Raw genomic sequence first — 24,242 nt, 5'->3', positions numbered from 1 at the left:
AAAAAATTTGAAGAATAGAAGGCTGACGTTGCGCCAAAACACGTAGGCCTATGTAAGTGTATAATTAGGCCTATACTGATAAATTAACTACCACTAAATGTTCTTGTTAGTGCTGCAGTGCAAAACTTTACATTAACATTACATTAAAATAATAATTACATTGTAAATTGGAACTGACACCAATTTTTTTCAGGAATATCTTGTTTCACTTTACTTGCATTCAATACATATTAGTAAACAGTAATAGAATCAAAATCAAAACCTAGCAAGTTGTGTTTTTTATTTTTAATGCAAGACATCAAGGCATATTAATATACAGATTTGGTGTAAAAACAACGGTTATGAGTAAATCACGAAAAAGTTAAATTTGGCCAACTTTTTTTGTACATCAATTATACAGGGTTCGAATTGGCATGTGGACGACCCAATTTATATTATTCAAATAGACATCAGCTGTGGTCCGTTTCGTTGCTGCAAATAGTAGGCCTATTGATATCGATATTGATATTTTTACAGATCATATGTGATCTTTTGATATGATTCGAATTGTCACGTGATCGTCAAACCTGTATTAGAAGGTGTCAGTTCTCAGGAACTGACACAAAAAAATGTTATAAAAAGAGTAAGCTAGGATCACGAAATACCCCTTAAGGACATGAAAAATTGTGGTGTAAAATATGCCATTTAGTCCTCCTATGTAGCATAGAGGGAAATCAGACCATAATTTATAATACTATCCTTTTCCTGGAAACATTTTTACAGGAATTTGTGGCTTTAAAGGGGCACTACGTGATCCAAAGCCACATCCCTCAACATACTCAAAAAAGTATGGTATGAACAAAAATCTCAAATCTGCTGTTGACCACGAAGTGCTCCTTTAATGCAATTAATACTTTATACATTCTCTGGCATATTTCCTCTCAAAGTATCACGCGACATCGTACAAGAAACAGTGTAACACAGTTCTATACAACACTGTTTAACAATGTCAGACAATAATTACATTTTATTCGAGGAGGAACCGGAGCGAAATACAGAAGATGCGATTCAAAGTAAGTACTGCTCATTCCGGGGGGCACATCATCAATATTTTGGTGATCCCCGGAATTGGGAGATATTGGTCTTTGGGAGGTGACAACGTGTCGACAAAAGTGGTCTTTCCAGAGCTGACACGGTCGAAATCAAGTTCCTTATTTGGCTTTCTGGTTGAAAATCGCCTGGAAAAACAGAAATGTGAGGAATGAGCAATTTAGGGGTCTAAAGTCTTTCGGAGATACGCAGACCCAAAAACTGGGGTCTTTCAGTGCATACCCGTATGGGGTCATTACCTTTCCCCCGACCTTTCCTTTTCCAATTTATAGACACATCGCGTATTATGTGTAATTAGCACATGTGTATTTAACGGCTTTTAACCCTACAGGCCGATAGTCTGGGTAATAGGGCTTTTTTGGACAATGCGTATACACTATTTTGGCCCAATGTTCGGGATGAGTTTTGGTGGAGAACGGGCTCCTTGCCCCTTTTCTTTTCTTTTGCTTTTTTGATTTTCTCTTTCATTTTTGTTGGACTTTTCTCTTTCATTTTTTGTCAGGGAGAGCACTATTAACACCCTGCTCCCCCACTGTACACTATTGTTTCGAACTCGTACACGTACTTTTTTTTTTTTAAAGAACAAAGACACTTTGAGAAAGAACACCAGAAAAATGAAAGAAAATCTTCTGCTTGAATTTCCTGACCAAGTGACCTATCAGTTAGGACGCGGGACTACCAATTCTTTAGAAATGCATAGTCGCGCTAAAAGTCGATCGATACATGTTAAAATCAGCACAATTCAGAGATACACCTTTTGCAATGAAATTTATTTTCTCGGTCAAATATAAAGCAATATTTTTTTTCTTCAGTAATGTCAGTTAAAGACATAGTGCTTGGATATACATTTTTTAAAAAATCCTGGTGTTATAATTCAAGCATCATATTTTGTCTTTTAGTGTGATATTTTTGATTTTTATAGGCCTTTAATTCGCACGCGAGCTTTTTACGGAATTCATTTTTTAGCGTCTCAAACTAATATAGTTTGCTAAATTAAGATATTTCCCACCTCTGTAAAGCACATCGTGTGGGTCTATATATTATAGTTTTGTCAGAATTTCCGTTTTTATTTTACCCTTTTTCCCTTCATGCTCCGAAAATGTCCAACTCAGTACTTTATCTCGAGAGCAACCAGCAGAAATAATCGATATTTCAATTGTTGTCAACCCAGGTCCCTTTTCCATTGAAAACCAGGATTGCCTGACCAGCGATTTGGTATGACCCCCCCCATCGCGGGTTGGCATTTTCATTACACCCTTCAGACTTGCGTTCGGGTTTGTGTAGGCCTATTTGTCATAATTTAGCGCTATAGGACCTACTTTCTAAATGTATAGCTATAGCCGTGCTATATAAATATTATAAGGTACCGGTATGTAATATTATGTGGCCTATGGGGGTGGGGTGGGTACTCAACACATTTTAACCATGACTTACAATGCAAGGCTCATTGTTGCCATAAATGATTTTTCCTTTAGGTCATTATAATAGGTTGTTATAAACTTCCATGTTTAACCTTGTATTGTTTTGGCTGCTTCATTATGACTTTCGGTGGGTTTAAGCAATTTCAAACAAACACAAACAAAATGCACTATACCGAAACACTAGGTAATTTCTTTGCTATATTGAAGTTCTGGCAAAACTGTATCCAGGCCGGGCACCTAGAGATATCGATCCACAATGCTAGTATTTCACGCGTGGATTTGACATTTTTTCAGCTGGTAGTCAAAACTTATGGAATCAAAACGGAAATTCTGACAAAACTATGATATATCGCTCACGGTGATGTGCGTTAGAAAGTTGGGAAAAATCCTTCTTTAGCGAACTATATTACTTTGAAAAGCTAAAAGGTTGATCCAAAAAAAGGCTCGCGGGCAGAGTTGAAGCCTATCAAAATCGAAAATCTTACACTAAATGACTGAATTTCACGACTAAGTTTAACACTAAGATTTGAAAAAAAAATACAGTATCAAGCATTACAGTTTTTCCTGACATTTACTGAAAAATGAAAATTATTGCTTTTCATTTGGCCGAGAAAAAAAAATTACACTGAAAAGGTGTAACTCAAAATATTGTTCATTTGAATACCAAATTCGATCGTTTGTATTGCCTTATTAAATGACTGAGTGAGCCTTGCAGAACAATAACAATCGGTAGTCCCGCGTCCTAACTGCTATAAACTGCCAGACCTACGGAAATATGAATGCAGTTATTAGTTTCCTTGATTCACGTATCCATAATGCTGTTAGGATACGTATACTGCGCCCAGAAAGTATCATTACACTTGGGGAAAAAATTCCTAATTTTAAAACTAAGCCATATTTGGGTAATTTTTTTTTGATAGATGCCTATAGCCTGCATAATTATTATGACACCCCATTGAAACCAATGTGACCTCCAGAAGTAAAGTTGATGGGATCAAAAGAACTTAAACAAAAGGAACTAGAAAACTGAAACAAAAGAATTGAAAAATAGAATAAAAGTCCTGAAAAGTACAGGTGAAAAAGGAGTCGAACCTGCATTTTTTACAGATCGGAATGCCAATCTCTCTTTCGTTAGCGATTAGACCAGACTCCGCAGTGAAATGTTGCTGTGGGGGGGGGGGTACCTTCCCAGCATTTAAGAATGCCGGTACCCATGTATACACCTGGGTGGAGACTAGTAATCAAGATAAAGTACCTTACTCAAGGGCACAATACGATGGCTTTGCCAGAGGTCGAACCCGCAACCTTCTGATTATGAATCGGAGCCCGCTCCGCTCGGCCACCCTGCACCCAAGTACAGAGAAGAAGAAAATGAAATAAAAAATGCTTTAAATAAAGCTTGTCTGAAGAAACCGAATTGTCTCTTTCTTGCGCTTGTTGGAATCTTGTCGCCTTGTATAGGTCAGTTTGTCAATTTTAAAACTGGACTTTCGTCCAATCAAATGCTTGTAACTTTACTTCTGGAGGTCACATTGGATTCAATTGGGTGTCATAATGTGCCGGATTAGATAGTGCGTTTATTAAAAAAATAAATATCCAAATATGGTTAATTTTAAAATTAGGAATGTTTTTCCAAGTGTAAGGATACTTTCTGGGAGCAGTATGGTGCAACCTATCAACATAATGTTACACAAACGTTTATGACATAATCAACCCGCGTTAGATTCCCACATACTAAGAGATTAGGGCCTAATACAGGTCACGATTGACATCAGTGGCAGCGGAAGCATTAAAATATTTTGTCTGGTTTTACTGGGACATTTTATTCGCGCGCAAAAATGTTTCAATTTCATACCATCGTAGCCCCAAATGAGGTTGTTCCCTCCTCTTGCACCACTGAGCTCCCGGGTTCAAGCCTCGGTCGTGCCCAAGGACTGTAATGTGCACTTGGTTTATCCCGATCTATGCTCGCTCTCGCAGGTTTCTCCGGAATCTCCGGTTTCCTCCTGCTTTCAAAATAGGTGATTACCGGTAGTTGAATGTTTGGTTATCAAAAATTTCCTTTACCCAAATATAATTTGGGGGAGCTGCGCAGATAATTGGGCGATGTTACAATCTAAGTGCGGATAGGTTTTGGCCTCTTTCGGCTGCAACCGGCCTACTTAATGCGATCTGATTGTGATGATTTGCCAGTAGCAGCGAAATTACAGCACTTTGAATCCTCTGCAAAAATGCGTTATATGCATTTACAATTCATTTTGGGCATCAAAAACTAGGAACTGTCGCAACAGAGGGCGGTGTCATAATCTTGGAATGATGACTATTCGTGTCATCTGTGAAGAATGAGGCTGATTGGTCCGTGCCCCAAGGGCTCATAATTATTGCACAGCCCCTGAGGCACAACATCTTTTTTGGTCCTATTGCGCTATCGGTCCCCGAAGAGGTACCGATGACACTTTTTATCGTACCCTGAAGATTTGTACAGTGCATTTGTTTTTTATTTAAATGAAAAACAACAACACTATACAACTGTTAATTATTATGCTTGATACAATTTATTATATCTCCAGGGAGTGATGTTAAGAGTCATCGGTACCTAATCGGGCACCGATAGTTCTATAGGACCAAATTGAATGTGGTGCCTAATATATGTTAATTTTGTGATAAAATTCAATGTATAAAATACATTCCTGGTAAACCTAGGCCTAATTGTCAACAAAATCAAAATAATTTTATTTTATTTATTTTATTATTTTATTAACCATATTCTTTCTGTCGTAATGTAGTAGAGAAACGAAAATGGAATCGTGGCGTGTGGATCGCTGTCATCATCATTGCTGTTGCTACATGTTTTGTCGTTGCTATTACGGTACCATTAGGAGTCAACAAAAACAAAACATATCCACCCAAGGGCACAAGCTCCTCATCTGTAGGCAAAGGTAACTTGACATTTAAAATAACCCACCAGCCTTGTAGTAATATAATCCCGGGAATATAATACCACGAAGGAAGTGCCACTAGAGGATTGTTAGGGAAGTGACATCCCTTCTATACCAAATAACACATTTATATATAAGCCATCTCTAACAGTTCTATGACCTGTAAAATGTCTACATGGTGAAACGTGGCGGCCCCGTGGGAGGGGGCATGGGGAAATGTCCCTTAGTCAGAACTTTTTCCTCCAGCTACCCACCCCCCAGTAAAAACTCAAAATTACGAAAATGTCCACTTTTTGCAGCAATGTTGGGCAAAATGTGTTGGTTATACCCCCCCCATTTTCCTGGCGCCGCCACTGCATGTACTCGATTTGCCGCGCCCGGGTAGCAACAATGATAGAAACAGACTCGACTACAAAAAATCGATAACGTCGCTCTGTACGGTCAACACATAAAGGGGCGGTTGATATTTATCTCTGGTTCGTCAATATGCGGAATTTATGAAAAGTTATTTGTTTCCTGAAAACAAATGCAATGTTAATGAGTGTATTATCACCGGACACCTCATAATTTTTGGCGAGTATGCACACCGGCATTTAAGGTAGTCGGTCTTTGGGAGCTGACTGCCCGCGTACCGGTAAAAGGGGGTCTTTTGTAGCTGCGATTGTGGTTGAAAATCGCCTAAGAAAAACCAGAAAAGTGAGGAATAAGCTCTGGTTTGGTCAAATTCAGGAGTCTTTCGATGCTGCGCGCGCGGTCCAAAAGGGGTCTTTCATTTGGGGCATACCCGTATGGTCATTAATGTTGAGTGCCCCCCGATATGCTTCTGCCCATCAGCCAATAACATAAATTGATACATGACGCTGGAGGCTGCCATTTGTTTGTAATATTAAGTCTGCAAAATGTCACAAACTTAGAGGGAGCCCCTCCTATACATTTTTAATTAGAAATCCGGCTAGGTAACTTTTCACTCATGTCAGTAAATATTTAAGTTCCATATACGATTATGTCTCCAAGTACTAATCCAGGTTTAACGACATCTATTTCAGACTTCGTGAACGCTAAACCTGGATCAGCAACAACTGAACAAGCTTTAACGAAATCTACTTTAGATTCCATGAGCACTTCATCTGGATCAGCAATAACTGAACAAGCCTTAACGAAATCTACTTTAGATTCCATGAGCACTACATCTGGATCAGCGAGCACTGATCCAGGTTCAAACAAAGTCACACCTACTTCCAAACTCGTTACTATGACTTCCGATTCAGTGACAACATCAGGTGAGATTGTTTGGTAAACATGGTAAATATTGCTAGTTTGCTCCCTAAAGTTCATAAAGCAGATGCGCACCGACCGGGAGACAGGGAGGGCAAGATGACCACCCCGGACGAAAGACTATAAATACTAGAAAAATCAAAATTAATTTAGGCCATGGGGGTGGAAATGACACCACAATGCGTACGCGTTGTTTCTCCAATCACCTTCGGGTTGCAGATTTATGGTTAGAAATTTCGTTATTGATAACCAAAATAGGAACTCAATCAAGATTTAAGTGAGTCTATAATAATAATACAAAGTTGTTGGGTTTTTTTTAATTATTATTTTTAGCATATTGGTCTCATCCTAATTGGAGCCCTTGGGGTTTGTGGTCTGAATGCAGTGCCGAATGTGGTTACGGCTCGCAGACTCGAACCCGTGTCTGTGAGACGGAAGGAACTGGCTCATGCACTGGTGAAGCGGTTGAAGATAGGAGATGCATCTTACGTGAGTACACAAATTATAATGATTAACCACAAATTTCGACAAAAATACCAACAGTTTCTAATTGTATGTCGTAATGCGTGCTCATAAATGATATCAATTTTAACTTGCTCTCGTGGTAAAATTAAACCAGCTCTTCTTGACAAAGAAATAATTGTACAATTTATTTGTTGGGAGTGGCCGTTCTTTTCCTTTGCTATTTTTCCTGGATCCTGTTTCTTTCTTTTCTCTAATCATATAGGCCAGCCTGCTTATTTAAGCTTTAAGCATTTTGCCTGAGCCTGGTCCCAACAGGACCCAAGTGTGTGTCCGCACAAATTTGGCATTGTGGGCCTGAATTCGGTGAGAGCAAAATATGGGGTCATTGGGTAGGAATATGACCTTTATTTTTAATGGAACCTTTGGGTGAGAGCCGAAACAGCGCAACAGAAACTTCGAACATTGAATTTCTAGCTCAAAGTTGCTGTTCAAATAATTGATCTTGTAGGTGTTTTTGGGCGGATCAAATGGAAAAATAGGTGGTCTTCCGATGACAGAGCATTGTTTTCGTAAAAAAATATGGGGTCTTTGGGTGACAGCGACGCTGAAAAGGGGGGTCTTAAGAGCCCTACATACGCATCACCTCCAAAGTGGGAGTGCCCCCACCCGGGTAATTTATAGCCTATGTTCCATTTTTTCCGTTATTTTACGATATTTACAGGTGATTGGTGTCGAGCGGACTGGCAATGTGGTCCGAATTTTCCAGCTGACAATGGACAAGAAGCAAAATGTCCCGGATTTTGTTGTTCCAGAGGAGGATGGTGTGGAGAATCCGTGTACCATTGTGACCCTTACTACCGCTCGTTTTATAGGGATTACAGATGCTGCACGGATTAACATGTGACGTGATTAGTTGCTGAGTTGATGTACAAATGTCAGACAATTCTCGCGATTCATGAAACTTAAATGACCCACATGACATGCCCCTGTTGTCATGGTTGTTCCTTAAGACATACTTTCACATATTGTTAACACAAAGAGAAAGGTAGGAATAATATTCTTAGAGAGATTAATAATTGGTTAATACATCATAACAGCAAGACTGAAAGTTTTCTTTTGAATATTCTTTTTAATATTTTTGAGATTCCGAAAATGGGTCTATTTGTATAATCCCAATATTATCTCAGTTACGCGTGAACGGATTTTGATGATTTGTGCATCATTTTAGAGAAGAAACGTCATGGTTCTTGAATCTTTAAAAAAGTTTTAATTTTACTGCCAGCATTTTAAGTTAAGTCCCCCAATCCGCAGGGCCTATTTTTTATTGAGACACCCTGTAGATACAGGCGTAAATATAACTGATACCTTAATTATTTTGCTGTCGTCTGTAGGCCTGGGCTACATGTAAAAAAAAGCGCAGTAAATGTAGTGTGCTACGCACAGGCACAACGTTGATCCACAAGCCTCAGCACACTATACAGGTTGTCGCTGACGCTGACTACTACGGCCCACATCATTCCGTAAACCATTTAAGAACAACACTGGGACTGTGCAGCTTGCACACCCTAGATATTCCACAAATGACCATCGCAACCAGGATCAGCTCCCCGAGTTTCGTACGGGTTACTAGCAGTAAGTTCCCTGTCCAGGGGAATTTCAAGCTAACTCTATTTTTCTATGTACTAGCCACCACCAGGGTTCGAAGCCGCAACCCTTCGCACCATAGTCGAACGCCTTATCGATTTATGCCCAGTGGTATAATAAAATACCACGTAAAAGACTAAGCCTGCAGTGCTTTAATAACAGTAAAATTTAACTTTTTGTATTAAAACCGGGTCGGCCCGGTTTTATTCAGAGTTCAACGATCGAGTACTTGCTAACATGTATCGTGGATGTCAGCTTGTATGTACACACGTCGTGCGCAATGCTCCGTGCAGTTACATGTAATACGATCGGCGAGCGTAGTACACGCATTGTAGGCGTTGGAATGAATCGCAATTTTCTTCGTTATACCTCATTTGTTTGGCTCGAAATTAAAAGGGGATAATGTGATCAGTGCAAACAAACATTTAAATAAGAATCTATTCTTTATGCAAATCACACATTCATGCTATAATTAAACAAATTCCATACCTTTTATTTTTACTGTGCATTATTTGATGTTTACTAGACCACTCCAGCATAATCAGGTTTCAAAAATGATGCTAGGATTATTTTAAGAGACAGATTTGGCCCTGGACTCGATCAAACTGATATCCGTTGGACTGTAAGACATTTAGTTCATTAACTTTATTATCTTAGCATAATTACAATAAAGCAATGGTGAATAGGGTCAATTAGTTTAAAAGGTTTCTGCCATTTGTTATTTTTAAAGCGATAATTTTTTTAAAGTGAAAAATATATATTACATCTACTGTCTCTTTCATTTAGTATAGTGATTCTTGATTAAATATTTAAAAATATATCGTCACCATCATAACAAAACTGCCAAAAAAGTCATTATTACATGTTTCTCATTTGAAAATTTGATTTGTAGAATGAACTTTTGCAAAACATCAAACTGTTCTTTTTCCATAATAAATTGATTTAGATAATGAAAATCGATTTTGTGGCTGCTTTGACCAACAATACCCAGTCTACCCTTAATAAATTGCTGTAGGTTTTATTGCCTTTTACTAATGCGTTTTTAATTAGGATAATTTAGATCCCAAATTATAAATCGATTATCTACCAAAGTTCTAATTAATATATTGCTGTAGGTTTTATTGCCTTTTACTAATGCTTTTTTAATTAGGATAATTTAGATCCCAAATTATAAATCGATTATCTACCAAAGTTCTAATTAATATATTGCTGTAGGTTTTATTGCCTTTTACTAATGCTTTTTTAATTAGGATAATTTAGATCCCAAATTATAAATCGATTATCTACCAAAGTTCTAATTAATATATTGCTGTAGGTTTTATTGCCTTTTACTAATGCTTTTTTAATTAGGATAATTTAGATCCCAAATTATAAATCGATTATCTATAACCAGGTTTCTAATTAAGCCATACATAAATAGTGACAGAGATCTCTGGCATGCCCCTGCTGATATGCATAGTTGTATTATCTATTCGCCGTAGAAGTAGTGATGTAGCAGAATTAATTACCATAGCGATAGATGAATACAATTTTTAAATGTATCGCCCCGCACTAGACGTACGCTGTAACTCTGCATCTCACCATTGATTATTACAGAATAGGCAACAGATCTGGATCGTATTTGATTCTATAGATAAGTTGACTTCTGACGTCAATGCCTGGCAGTATGCGCACGCATCATATTTTGTTCAGGGCTCGAGTTTTTAAAACTCCCGCCACATCACAATAAGACTATTGAACAGTGTAGTGGTTGCATGGGGTTCACTCAAGCATAAAGATATACCAGTCCCTTGCCTTTGTTGATAAACATTGAGGTCAACTCATCTATAGAAATTTAACATTATGCTGACATCACTCGTACCTGTACGATTAGTGTCTTTGAAAAGAGCGGTATTGTATTTAATCTTTGATTATGCCGGGCACGTATTGGTCAGGGATTCTATATATGGGATAAGCGACTGAAATCTGTAAGCTCTAGTGACGAACACGCATGCGTTAAAAATGATGTATCCTAGGTCCAGCACTGTTGTAACCACATGAGCCGGCATTGGTCTTATGAACGTTCACCCTCCTGAATTGGTGAGTATAAACGCGGTGAATGTTGAAACACGTTAATTCATCAGGTTTGGTAATTAACGAATTAAGAGAGTTTTTCTTTTGTCAAAACCAATTTGAAGAAAACTTATTACTTTTTCTTGCTGACAGTTTTGTCAGTGAGCCATTGACTTTATCAAAGCTTGTTGTTGTTAAGATCCAACACCTGTTGATTGGCGAGCAGTTATGTCACTTCCGGCAGCGATGTTAGTCTTGCTAGCAGTCTTCAAAAGTGGATCATAAGCGTGACTTGGATTGTAGATCCCCTCGTCTCTGTTCTAGCAAGACGAACATCGCTACCCGGGCATCGCTATCGGAAGTGACATAACTTCCCGCCAGTCATCAGCTGTTGGATCATCGCAACAACACCAAGCTTTGATATAAAGTCAGTGGCTCACTGACGAAACTATCAGCAAGAAAAGTAAGTTTTCTTCAAATTGATTCTTTAAAACTCGGTGAGTGTTCGGTGAGTGTTGGTCATAACAACACGACCTGACAATTGAGATGTAGATTTGTAGTGATATTTATTTATTTCTTCTTAGCCGGTCCATACACATAATATAAAATAGTCTTGAGTCATCAAATCATCAAATCATAATGTATAGAGCATGTTGTATCCGCCGTGTCGGTTCGCAAAGAGATAACTAAATTTGTTTTCCCTAGCTCCCAGGTTTTGTAATCGCGTCTCTCCATTGATATCTAAATTCTAAATTTCAACACGTAATTGCCGGGTATGAATTAATCGGAGACGATCGGAATTGATCGTGATCCGGAATCGGATATCATCTCACAATGGAGCTTGTTTACACGGATATCAGTTCCCCCGGGAAGATGGTGGGACTTTGGGAGCCTGACGGCGTTCCGGTAAAACGAGGGTCTTTAAGAGCTGCGAACGGTCAAAATCAAGGATCTTTCTTTTATTCTGGTTGAAAATCGCCTGGTAAAAACCAAAAAAGAGAGGAATGAGAAATTTTTGGACCTTTGATATGATTAAAATCAAGGATCTGTCAGCGCTCTGTTTTGGTGAACTTCAGGCTGGGGTCTTTCGAAGATAGATACATTTTGTGCGCATTATACATTTATATACGTCTAGCACTTTTTAGGCATAGATAACGTTCCAGGTGAGCTTGTTCAAGCAGCACGTGATGCAGCTATTGACGTGCTTACAAAGATAATTATGTAACAACATTTGGAAGACGGGCAAATGGCCTACACCTTGGACACAGTCTCTAGTGATTACACTCCCCAAGAAAAGGAATCTCCAGCTTTGTCAGAACTACCGCACAATCAGCCTCATCAGCCATCCCAGCAAAATAATGTTAAGACTTATCTTGAACAGACTGAAACCTCTGGCGGAGAACATCATTGCTGAAGAACAGGCAGGCTTCTGAGCAGGAAGGAGTACCACAGAACAGATATTCAATCTTAGAATACCGTGTGAAAAACATCTCCAACACCAGCAGGACCTATACCATGTCTTCATTGACTTTAAGAAGGCGTTCGATAGGGTGTGGCATGCTGCACTCTGGGCCACTATGAGGACGTATAACATCAACCCAACACTAGCGCGTACCATCGAACAGCTGTACAGTAATGCCATGAGTGCAGTGCTGGCAAATGGAAACATAAGTAATTGGTTTCAAACATCAGTCGGGGTGAGACAAGGTTGCCTGCTATCACCAACGCTTTTCAACTTGTTCCTGGAAAGATTATGGCTGATGCACTAGAGAACCATGAGGGAACTGTTAGCATCGGAAGCAGAGCAGTATCTAATCTTCGCTTCGCTGATGATATAGATGGCTTAGCTGGCAGTGAGAAAGAACTCAAGTCCCTGATTAATAACCTTCATCAAATATCACAGAGGTATGGAATGGAAATAAGTGCAGAAAAGACCAAGCTGATGACCAACAATCCATCAGGAATCAATGAAGCAGTGGAAATAAGTGAGCAAAGGCTAGGCACAGTAACCAGCTTCAAATACCGTGGATTACTTTAATACACTACTCTAAACACATGTCAGTAACCAAGCAGTTGTCCAACTGACACAACAGTAAAATGCACTGACACGGAACAGCTTCCGGGACCACATTCACAGGCGAATAATGGGAGCCCAGCAAACGAAATATGTGAGAATGCGTACAAGTTCCTTACACAGGTGATTATTTCAAAAGAGTAAGTGGAATAGTGTGGAACGGGGCTGCTTCTGCTTTTCACACACTTTCTTTAAGAAACAGGTCTTGTTCCACACTTCCATTTACTCACAGATTTCTTGTGTTGGGTGCCAATTATTGGGCTGTGAATGTGGTCCAGGAAGCTGTTCCATGTCAGTGCATTTTGCTGTTGTGTCAATTGGACAACTGTTTGGTTACTGACCAGTGTTTAGAGTAGAGTATTGAAGTAATCCTGTGTGCAATTTTTGTTCATTTTTATGGACAGGATTTTAAGATGTGACCTTGTGAAAAATTATAAGTTTGTTTTTGAGGCCAGTTTATATTATCATGATTATTAAAATAATGTGAGCGGTCTCTGTCTGTCTGTCCAGCTATGTGTTTTATCGCGATTTGAGTTTTGACAAATAAAGTTGAAATTTACATGGTGATATTGGTTAAACGTGCGCAAGACTTGTAGTAATTAACCTTCGCTAAGGGACCCTGAGGTGAAAGGTCATTTGAGGGGCCAAATTGCAAACATTGTAACGTGAAAATCCGATTGGCTTGGTCAGCCTTGGTGCAAATATTCCTTCAAGAGAGGAACATCCAAGGTCATCCATCCGAGGTCAACGGAATTTAAAGGTCCAATTACAAAGTTTGATCGATTGGGTTGAAACTTGGTGCAGCGAATCCTCGGGAACATGTCAAAAATTAAGAGCACGGTTGTTTGATGTGAAAATTTCTTAATGATTTCTTACAAAACATTCTAGACCTTATAACATAACATACCATAACATAATAGGCATTTATTGAGCGCCCCACAAAAAACGGAGCGCTTTACAAAAGAATATATACAGCTACATAACCATAAACTAATACAAACAATACAAAGCATAATATATGTCAAGACAATTGGATACCAGCAGATATCACACTAATATACACATATATATTTTTAGCTATTTTTAACTTAGATTTTCTTTTTGTTATCGAATTGTTCATCTTTTTCTGCCTTTTTGTGGTAATTTTAATTCTATTAACTGTATATTTTGTGTACCAATTAAGGGCGCTATTTACGTATATTTTTAATTTAATTCAGCCTTATAAAATGAGTCATGCCTTTCATCATGATCAAAGTAGTTTGAAAAATTTCTAGCTATAATGTTACTCATTCTTATTATGTTTTGATATCATTTTACAAGTGTCTACAAACAAGTTTTTAGATAAATAGCGCCATCAGCGTTCAACTTTGCTTAAAAATGAATACAGTTCTACGCGCCATCAAACAACCGTGAGAGAGGGCCATCGAGGTCAAAGGTCTACATGTGAGGATCTTAAAAATGACTTAATTGTGATCAAACTTGGTGACAATACACAGGAATCATTTATGCTACAATTAGTGCTCTTGGCTTTTAATAATTGCCGGTACAGGTGCTCTAGCAACTACATGTGCTCTAGTTTACATTAAATAGTAAATACCGTATTACCTCGTCCACAAGCATAGAGTGTTTTTGATGAAAGCTAAATTAATACGAAATAGCTGTAATTATGCCATAGATTCGTCTTACAATAGTACTTGTTTATAAATGATGCTTGTATCGGTAATTTATTTGCCCAAACTCCATAATTTTGTCGATGGATGGAGTCTGGATTAATTTAGCACTTAATAATTATGCTTGTAGATGAGAATTTACGGTATACATCCTTAATTTTACAAAGTCGAAACTTCCTCAGTGTTCGTTGATACGATTTGCGACATATTCCTTTTGGAATGTGCCCCAGGGATATTCTTACCGCAACATCTTTTACCCATCATAGCGCGTAACATCGCAAACCTGTAATCAGTGCAATTACAATACAAATACGGATTTACAATCGATTCATCAACAAAATGCTCTACCAATGGTTACTAATAACGACTCAAATTCACGATTTATGAACGATACATTTCCTGCTGTGTCCAATATGTCATTCATGATCAGAACTCGATATGGCATCTGGCAGACAAAGAAGATGACACCATTTAAAATAAGAGCACGGGTTATGGTTGCGCTTTGCATCTTACCCATTGTTGATGAGTTCTGCAAGCGGCAACTTCTTCTAAGTTCACGTATGATATTAATAAAAAGTACCACGTTTATTGATAGTGATATGACGAAAGTCATAATTACAGAAGAGCTTCCGTAAATATTGGCAACAACGTTTAAAGGTCCGCATGTGTTGATAGTTTTAATAGCGAGGTGTTGGTATTCGGTAGGCCAAAAAACGCAATATGTTGTTAATTTAACCGATTTTGGAACTTCACTTAGAGTAATCATGAACGCACCGATCCAAATGACTGCAAGAAGCTTAAAAACCCGTCTTGTCGAGTTTATACTTCGGTGTCTCAGTGGATGGCACACGGCGATATAACGTTCAACGGTGATCAGCGTTACTATTCCAAGCGACGTATAATACCACAAATCAATGGAAATTTTGTATATCGCGCACTCGAACGAAGTATGAACTGGCATTGCAAAGTTTATGGGGTTGTTATAAAGAATAAATACGTACCAAATGTTAAAGGATAAAAGATAAAACATATCGCAAACTGCAAGATGTGCCATAAACGTCGATAACGAAACTCGCGTTTCTGGTAATCTAAAATACATGAATAAAAACGAGCCATTGCCGAAAAGGCCGAAGGCTGAAATGAAAGGTACAAGAACAGCTATGATAATTTTCTCGGTAGTGGTGTACATTGCCTTTGCAGCAGCTTCAGAATCTGTGAAATTCAAAACATTATCAATGCTATCATTGCTATTACAAGTTCCGGTTTCATTCCAAAAAGTACCCATGCTGAAGACTGAATAACGAAGATGAAAGTATTATGTTTTTCTCGAAACTGATACTTTTGCGAATCGGTGCCTTGAAGAACAAATTATTGTGTACTTACTAATCAAAAATTAACAAACGACGAACTATACGCGAATATTCTGTATTGTTCAGGGTAACTAAAGCCCCTCTGGAAGTCTGCTCTACCAAAGAATTTCAAACTGCGGGTCTTCAGTGCAACAGTGGAGTCTGTGTTAACGTACGGATGTGAAGCCTGGACCATAACTCCCAAACTATCTAAAGAGCTGAATGGCTGTTAGACCCGTATGCTTAGGGCAGTGTACAACATCAATTGGAAGCAGCACATAAGCAACAAAGAGTTGTATGGAGACCTCCGAAGGCTCTCAGAGAAGATCAGAGAAAGGAGAACACGCTTCGCTGGCCACTGCTTCAGGAGCAAGTTCGAACCTGTCGCCAACCTGATAAACTGGGCACCCAAACATGGAACAAGAAACCCTGGTAGACCACCCCTTACATATGTAGATGTACTCAAGCAAGACACCGGACTGGAAGCATCTGACTTGGGAACGGCGATAGTCGATACAGGACAGGAGGATATGGAGAGCTGTCGTGGTTCGGGAAAACCATCCGAAATAAGCAAGTAAGCAAAGCCCCTCGGAGTGATGCAAAATGTGTTTATCGATGTTTCGTCGTCGAGTAGTACGAGTATCTAATAATTCTACGATGAGCTGCAGCCAAGATGTGCCTTGTAAGTATTGTAAGTATTGTAAGTTGTCTTGTAATTTTGTCCAAATTAGCCTCAAATATTAAAACACCTGTCCAGTACCGTGTTGCTTTCTTACCCACTCGCTCAATCACAATGATGATTTCTTAATTGCTTGTCTTATAAGGCCAAAAAAAAAAAAAAAATTGTTGTGTTGCCCTCAACCGTCCGACCCTAAATCCTGAAAAATCAGGGGTGCAACTCAATGTTTTTCACTTAAAATTAATATTTTATTGAAAGACTAGTCTTTAATTGATGTCTAACAGGTATCCAGAAGTCAAAATTGACAAATGTCCCCTAATTGAAGAAGCATTATTTAATATTTGAATGGATTTTTACAAACTGAAGGTTAAAAACCGTCCTACCCAAATTTCCCATTTTCCCACTTGAGGGCAACACAACAATATTTTTTTTGGCCTAATATAGCAATTCGTAAAGTGCGACACAATGTTGACCATCAGATGTTATTTACTGAGTCAGTGTAAACATAGTTACGGCAAATACTCTGCACTAATTGCGGTGCATTAAAGTGAATAAGCAATCAATTATTTATAGGTTAATTATTGCGCATCAGTTATTTGGAGGGAATTAATTGTGAAAAATCTAACATTTGACTTTGGAAGCGTGGAATACCTCGAGGGGCATAGCCCCGAGGGATATCCCTAGGTCCAAGGTGACATGTTCAGATTTTTCACGTTGCCCGACATATATCTGATATAAACTTATTAACCGAATCATAACTGTCACTTTTATCTACTTACCAAATGCCAATATTTTATTCTCTGAAATGTGCTGAAATGACAATTTTAGCAACAACTTTAAAAAATAGAACAGCTAAAACGGAATTACCAATGAGAGCAGTGCGAAATCGCGACATTTCTTTATCCACGGACACGAGGGAGGCTCTTCTAAACCATGGAAGGTTATACTTTAAAATAGATTTTATTACAAGAAAAAATCTAATTTTATTTAAACCACTGACCTTGAGATGGATACATTGCAGTTTATTAAAAGCTAGGAAAAACAAACACGGTATATAAATTATAGTACTTATTTAGTAGTCGTTTGTCTGGTTTGTTTACACTTGGTTGTTGGCACAATAAATCATCAGCGAATTTTAATTTCAGCCAGCTGAATCATGAAGCTCCTGTGGCCGAGTGGTTAAGGCACGGGTCTCGTAAACCTGAGGTAGCGGGTTCGATTCCAGGGCGGATCACTTTCCTACTTGTTTAGTTATTCTTTGGGACGGCGAACCTGATGAAAAATTATATTTATTTTATGAATTGGATATTCTCATCAAAATGACAAGAAACTCATTCAATTTGATCAGATTTTGAACAAATGAATAGATTATTGTCAAAAATGATCCAACTTATTAAATTTGGGTATTTTGTCTTGTCAAAAGTGGACAATAAAAACAAATTTGAATAACTTGTCTATTCCGAGGGGGACATAACAGAATCTTGTTAAGATGGAATAGGTAATCTGGTCAAATAATGAGTTTAAGATCTTGTCAACTTGAATAGTTACTTGTTAAAATAAATCGGAAACTATAAGATTGTCGGTTCAAAGTGATATACCTTATCAAAATGAACATTATTATCTCATCAAAATGAATAGATACGGGATCAAAAGTAAATGAGTAGGGATTCTATTCGAAAAATGAATAGTTCGAAATTAGATCCATGCACGTAAAACGTCGTCACTGCATACATCTCACACACTTCATAATAGTGTGTACGGTTTATATACGAACGAACCGAAAGACACAAGTACGGCTTCGCCGCTAAAAATAAGTTTTTGTGTTTTGTACTCCACGTTTTTGAGAATTGCATCCTTGTGGGCCACAGGGCCCGAAGAGAATAGGTAGGTAGGTACTCCAAATTATAAGGCTGTTTTGTACGTGACATCGTAGATTACACATCACTATTTCACGTGCATTACGCGATGGCGCCCGCGTAATTACACGATGTCGAGCAAGTAAATTGACCTTTTCCCTCTATCCCACAATGCACTATTCCAGGGGAGTATGACGTAGTCAATTAACCTCATAGATCGTGTGCCTCCGATGGTCTTTGCAATTATTTTGTCTTAATATGGGCATACTGATTCCATATATGCGGATTATCGTAAAGGCCGTCGATGTTACTAATTATGCAATTATTGAATACACGAGTGATGCAGTTACGGAGCGATGCAGAACATCTGTGTAAGAGATTATTGTTTACATCTTATTTTCATCTTCGAAAAAAGTGAAACGGACGTGGACCATTTATCACTGCGTGTCCCGTCATTAGTTTTTCACCTCTAGGTATATAAAATATATACAAAGTTAGGTTTCAATAACCAGTAGACTTCGGTTGTATATATAAATGCGCTTTTATAAATGCGCACGTGACCAGATGGCCAGCGCCATATTTGCATTACATCACTGTCAATCACTGAAATGGCGATCATTGAAGGAGTGGCTTCAGTTGTGACCTTGTTTCGTGGCTAGCACTGGCAAGGAACATTGGCTGGAGGTTCGATGCTATAAATTTGCAAGGATAAATCATGGATATCAAAGGATCATGATTATTGCACAGCACCCCCATGTACAAACATAACTAATGTTTATTTATTTATTTTTATTTATTTATTTATTTATTTATTTATTTATTTATTTATTTATTTATTTATTTATTTATTTATTTATTTATTTATTTATGCGACGAAAAACGAAAACCCTGTTCTATTTTGAACAAATTGGAAAACAAATTTTTCCTGTACAAATGAATGCCGACCCCAAATTTCGAAATTTTTTTGTATTTTCTCAAATTGAAATTTATTTACAGATTTTGTGATTTTTGGGTTATTTAAAAAAATTTCAAAAATACCAACCGACCGACCGACCCTACTTGAAAGGTCCGTTCGCCCGTAGAACAGGGTTTCTCTCTTTCTCGCCTTACTTATAATTTTATAAATATTATTTGTTCCCCCCCCCCTTCCCCCAAAACCACCCCTCCCCTTTTACACTCATAAATTAATTGTTTTTTGCTAACTTTCCCCTTCCGTGTAAAGTAAAACTTTATAAGCCGGTTGAATCAAACTGAACAAAATTGACGTATACAATTACAATATAATATCATGACAATAATGTGTATGACGGATCTAACTTACTAGCTGAATAAACCTCAAACCATGCATCACATACGTGATTGTACGTCAAATTGTCATATAACGTATGAGCGTGATGTATAGTATACGAGTCTTCCTCAACATCTTCCAGCCGGGATGATTAGATCATGTACAGTCATCTACGTGTTTATACTCTAAATTGTACGTCAAAGGGTGACAAAGGGTGTACAGATTACCGATTTAGCATGGGGGACACAAAAAGGTGCTTAAAAGCACATTTTGAATTTGTTTTTTTGTCCATTTGCGAGCGAATGAGTAAGTTAGAGTTGAGGAGGTCGGGCGGGGACATCTAGCCTATTAGTTTGAGAGGGTCATTGTGCCGAAAAGGGCTAAAGTTATAGTTTCCTCAATTTACGTTATAATTAGAGTTAAAATTAGGGTCAGAGTTATGTTCATTGGCACTACGGGGGGGGGGGAATACTTATCTTGACTCCCAAATAAATAAATCCATGACCCCTTCCTTCCGAAGAAAATGACAGCCCCTAAGTTCCCTACGTGCAAACATTATCAAATAACATCATCGGCAGCTACCCAGTTCTGACCTTAATGCCAGTAAGAATCACATTTCGTCATCAATATGGCCAATTGCCACGCCCATTTAGCACGGAAATAATGAAATATAACTTTTTAAATCAGCAATATCTAGCTTTTCCGTCATAATTTTTTTTCCGTAAGTTAAAATCCAAATAAAGAGTTTATGTTTCGGGTCAAATTATTTTGCCCTTTGCAATCAATGCCACTATTTTGCAAAGCCAATTTTCCTTGTAACCTGTCATTTTCGCCTATACTTTTGCGTGTGGAATTTGTGCACATCCGGGTACCTTACATCGTTGAACACGGTATGGCGACTTGTAGATGTCACGTGCGCATTTATATATGCGCATTTATATATATAACCGAAGTCCACTGATAACAGGAAACTTTTTTTCGCGACGACATCATGTCAATAAGGCATAGAAATGTTTTTGCCCCCGAAAGGCATTAGTGAGTCGTGCGCCATTATCATGATTATCGGTGATTCCTTTTTTGTGATGAAGGCACCAGCCGAAATGTCCGTATTCCAGAATGTAATGAACGTAACTCTGTACTCCCCCGGGGGATGATGTATTTTGCGACACTCATACCCCCCTGGAACGGTGCATGGTGGGAAAAGGTCTATACACCGCCGTGAGATGCGCGCGTAAATCTGTTAGACTGACAAAGTAGACTGACAAAGTCCGCCTAAATATGATACTGAACTTTATTAATTTTCAAACAATGATTAACTGCATAACATCTTGGGAACAGAATATTTTTTTTGCTTTTTTGCATTCTTTCTTTCATATGATTAGAAAATATAAATGCTAGTCAAATTTTTTTCACTTGAAAAAAAGCACAGTGATTTATAGTGCGCTGCGCACAGGCACAACGCCTAGACGTTGATCCACAAACCTCACCAACACCCTGTTTCGAACACGCAACCTCTCGCACCAATAGTCGAATGCCTTATCGAATGAGCTAACTAGACTGGTGACTAACTTGATTAGTAAATAATGCTTCATCTTCCAGTATGCCCTAGCACATTTTAGGGCCCGTACAAATGTTCTAAACCTCATTGTCAGAAAAATGCATGGTTTGACGATCACGTGACAATTCGAATCATCATATCGAAATATCACGTGATCTGTAAAAATATCAATATCGATATCAATACTATTTGCAGCAACGAAACGGACCACAGCTGATCATGTACTAGACTGTCTGTCTATTTGAAGTATCGGGAGCATAGCCGTGCGCGTGCGCAGAATCTAGTCTCAATTCTAATGTAAATCGGGACAAACCGTATCGTCAATTTAGTCCCAAACCAATTTGCCCACATGCCAATTCGAACCCTATATAATTGATGTACAAAAAAAGTTGGCCAAATTTAACTTTTTCGTGATTTTCTCCATATTTAGATGCCTTGATGTCTTGCATTCGGTCACAAACCATTTCGTTGTACTTTGTGCACTTAACCCTCTATCTTTTTAACCACATTTCCTAGAGAGTCGTGCCATAAGTCGAACTTTTCCTCTCGTCATAAGGAACAAAAAAGTCAGTGGTCGCATATCTATAGGATCATTGGTTAATAAGATATAGTCACTTTTTTTAAAATTATTTTGTGCAATTAAGGGCTGGGGTATGAACGTTTGGACAGTATTTATTTTGGGACATTAGAGCACATAAAGGTTCATAATAATAATAAGCCCTGGATGTCTGATAAAATCAAAAAACTTGTCAAAAAAAGACAGCTTGCCTTTACAACAGGTAACAATGAGGTGTACAAGAAGCTGCGTAACAAGGTACAACGTGAAATTAAGAGGGCTAAGCAATTCTATTATGCTAACAGGGTTCGTAATCTTCAGGCTACCAATCCACGGAAGTGGCATCAGCAAATCAAGACCATGACGGCAAATACAAAATCTGAAGTCAGCATACCTGTCCCAGGGGTAGACAATGATGATCATGTTGCCATTGCGAATAAAATCAATGATCAGTTTGTGCAGGTCTCCTCCCATATGACACCTTTGGATCTTTGCAATCTTGAGACCTACTTACCGGCCATTGATTCCCCTCCATTGCTCTACCCATGGGATGTGTATGCTGAACTCAGTAAAGTTAAAGTCAGTAAAGCATGTGGCCCAGATGGGGTTTCCCCAAGGTTGATCAAGGAATTCGCATACGAATTAAGTATCCCTGTAACTGACATTTTGAATTGTTCTTATCATGAGGGAGTGGTCCCCACACAGTGGAAAAAAAGCCATCGTTGTCCCGATCCCCAAAACAAAACCTCCCAAGGTCGATAAACTTAGACCTGTCTCCTTGACCGATGTTTTGTCAAAACTAGGTGAAGAATTTGTTGTGAAGTGGATTTTGGAAGACATCGAAGACAAAATTGACCCCCAACAGTTTGGTAACATCAAGGGTATCTCGACCTCCCACTACTTGATCAACCTCCTCCACACGCTTCATCAAGGTGCTGACAGGGTCAACAACGTGGGAACGGTGGTTCTGACGGACTTCTCCAAAGCGTTCGATATGATAGACCATAACATCCTCATTGAGAAATTTATCCACTTGGGAGTCCGCAGATCCATCGTTCCCTGGTTGTGTGACTTTGTCAGCAACCGTATCAATGTGTTCGCTACAATCAGTCACTCTCTGAGTTCAAAGTTCTCAATGGTGCCCTCCCACAGGGGACTAAACTCGGCCCAATTGGCTTCCAGGTTATCATTAATGATGCAGTTCAGTCCAAAGATGCAAGCATCAACTGTTGGAAGTACGTGGATGACCTGACACTTGCTGAAAATCGTCCGTATACCCAACCAAGCAAGCTTCAAGATACACTGGACGAGTTCACTGAGTGGACAAACAAAAACAAGCTTAGCTTGAACCCTAGCAAGTGTCAGGCCATCCAGGTCTGTTTCAAAAATGAACCACCGCCCCCTATTGAGCTTAAGATAGCTGGTAAGCCCTTGAACTATGTAACTGAGGCTAAGATTCTAGGGGTTCACCTTCAAAATGACTTGAAATGGGACAAAAATGTTAATGAAATAACAAAGAAATCCAACCAGAAGTTGTATATGCTAAAACTGCTAAAAAATTTGGTTTCAATGACGAAGAACTAATTACTGTGTACAAAGGTTATGTGCGCCCTATTCTTGAGTACGCAGATGTCACCTGGCACTCCTCGTTAACAACAAATCAGACAAAGTCACTTGAACAACTCCAAAGACGTGCATGCAGGATCATTTTAGGCCAGAGATTTACCTCATATGCTGAGGCGGTGCAAGCTTGCGACCTTGAGCGCTTGTCAGATAGAAGAGAAGATCATTGTCGAAGGTTAGCCGAAGGGCTTGCCGACTCAGACCGTACTAAAGATCTTCTTCCTCCATCTAGACAAAGTGCTCATGGTCGCAACCTTCGCAATGCGCACAAATTCACCCAACTGCGGTTCAGAACCTCTCGCTTTCAAAATAGTCCCATACCATACTTTGTGGACCTGCTAAACAAGTAATGTGTAATTTTTCTTTTTATTCATGTGCTCATTGTATCCTGCATGCACAGTGGCCGTGCAATCAACCCCCTTTTTCTGAAGTGAATTATGCAATGTGTAGCTTTCCTTTTCTTTTTTTTTTTTAATTATTTAATGATACTATTTTAAAAGTGCAATATTAGTTTCTTTAAATGAAATTTTATACCATTTTATGTGTTTTATAGATGTAATTCTTTAAAAAATATTTTTGAATGTTTGTTGTTTTTATCTTTGTAAATTTATCATGTAATTTGACCTTCGGGTCACCTTTTGATAATAAAATATGAATATGAATATGAATATGAACATCAGACATATCGAATTGCATTCTGAATA

The 24,242-nt window shown here is 38.5% G+C and overlaps 1 protein-coding gene across 1 annotated transcript; it reads left to right on the top strand.

Annotated features, from left to right (window-relative positions):
* The first annotated feature begins 925 nt into the window (after nt 1-925).
* Nucleotides 926-8,139, top strand: LOC140168250 (uncharacterized). The gene is made up of 5 exons (XM_072191585.1): nt 926-1,052; nt 5,297-5,449; nt 6,496-6,729; nt 7,058-7,213; nt 7,911-8,139. The coding sequence occupies exons 1-5, from the start codon at nt 986-988 to the stop codon at nt 8,084-8,086; spliced, it is 786 nt and encodes a 261-aa protein (XP_072047686.1). The 5' UTR covers nt 926-985; the 3' UTR covers nt 8,087-8,139.
* Nucleotides 8,140-24,242: the final 16,103 nt, after the last annotated feature.

This window comes from Amphiura filiformis, chromosome 13 (assembly GCF_039555335.1).
Source record: "Amphiura filiformis chromosome 13, Afil_fr2py, whole genome shotgun sequence".
Classification (NCBI taxonomy): Eukaryota; Metazoa; Echinodermata; class Ophiuroidea; order Amphilepidida; family Amphiuridae; genus Amphiura; species Amphiura filiformis.
Note: the sequence above shows the minus strand (reverse complement) of the source record. Positions and strands in the feature narration are given on the sequence as shown.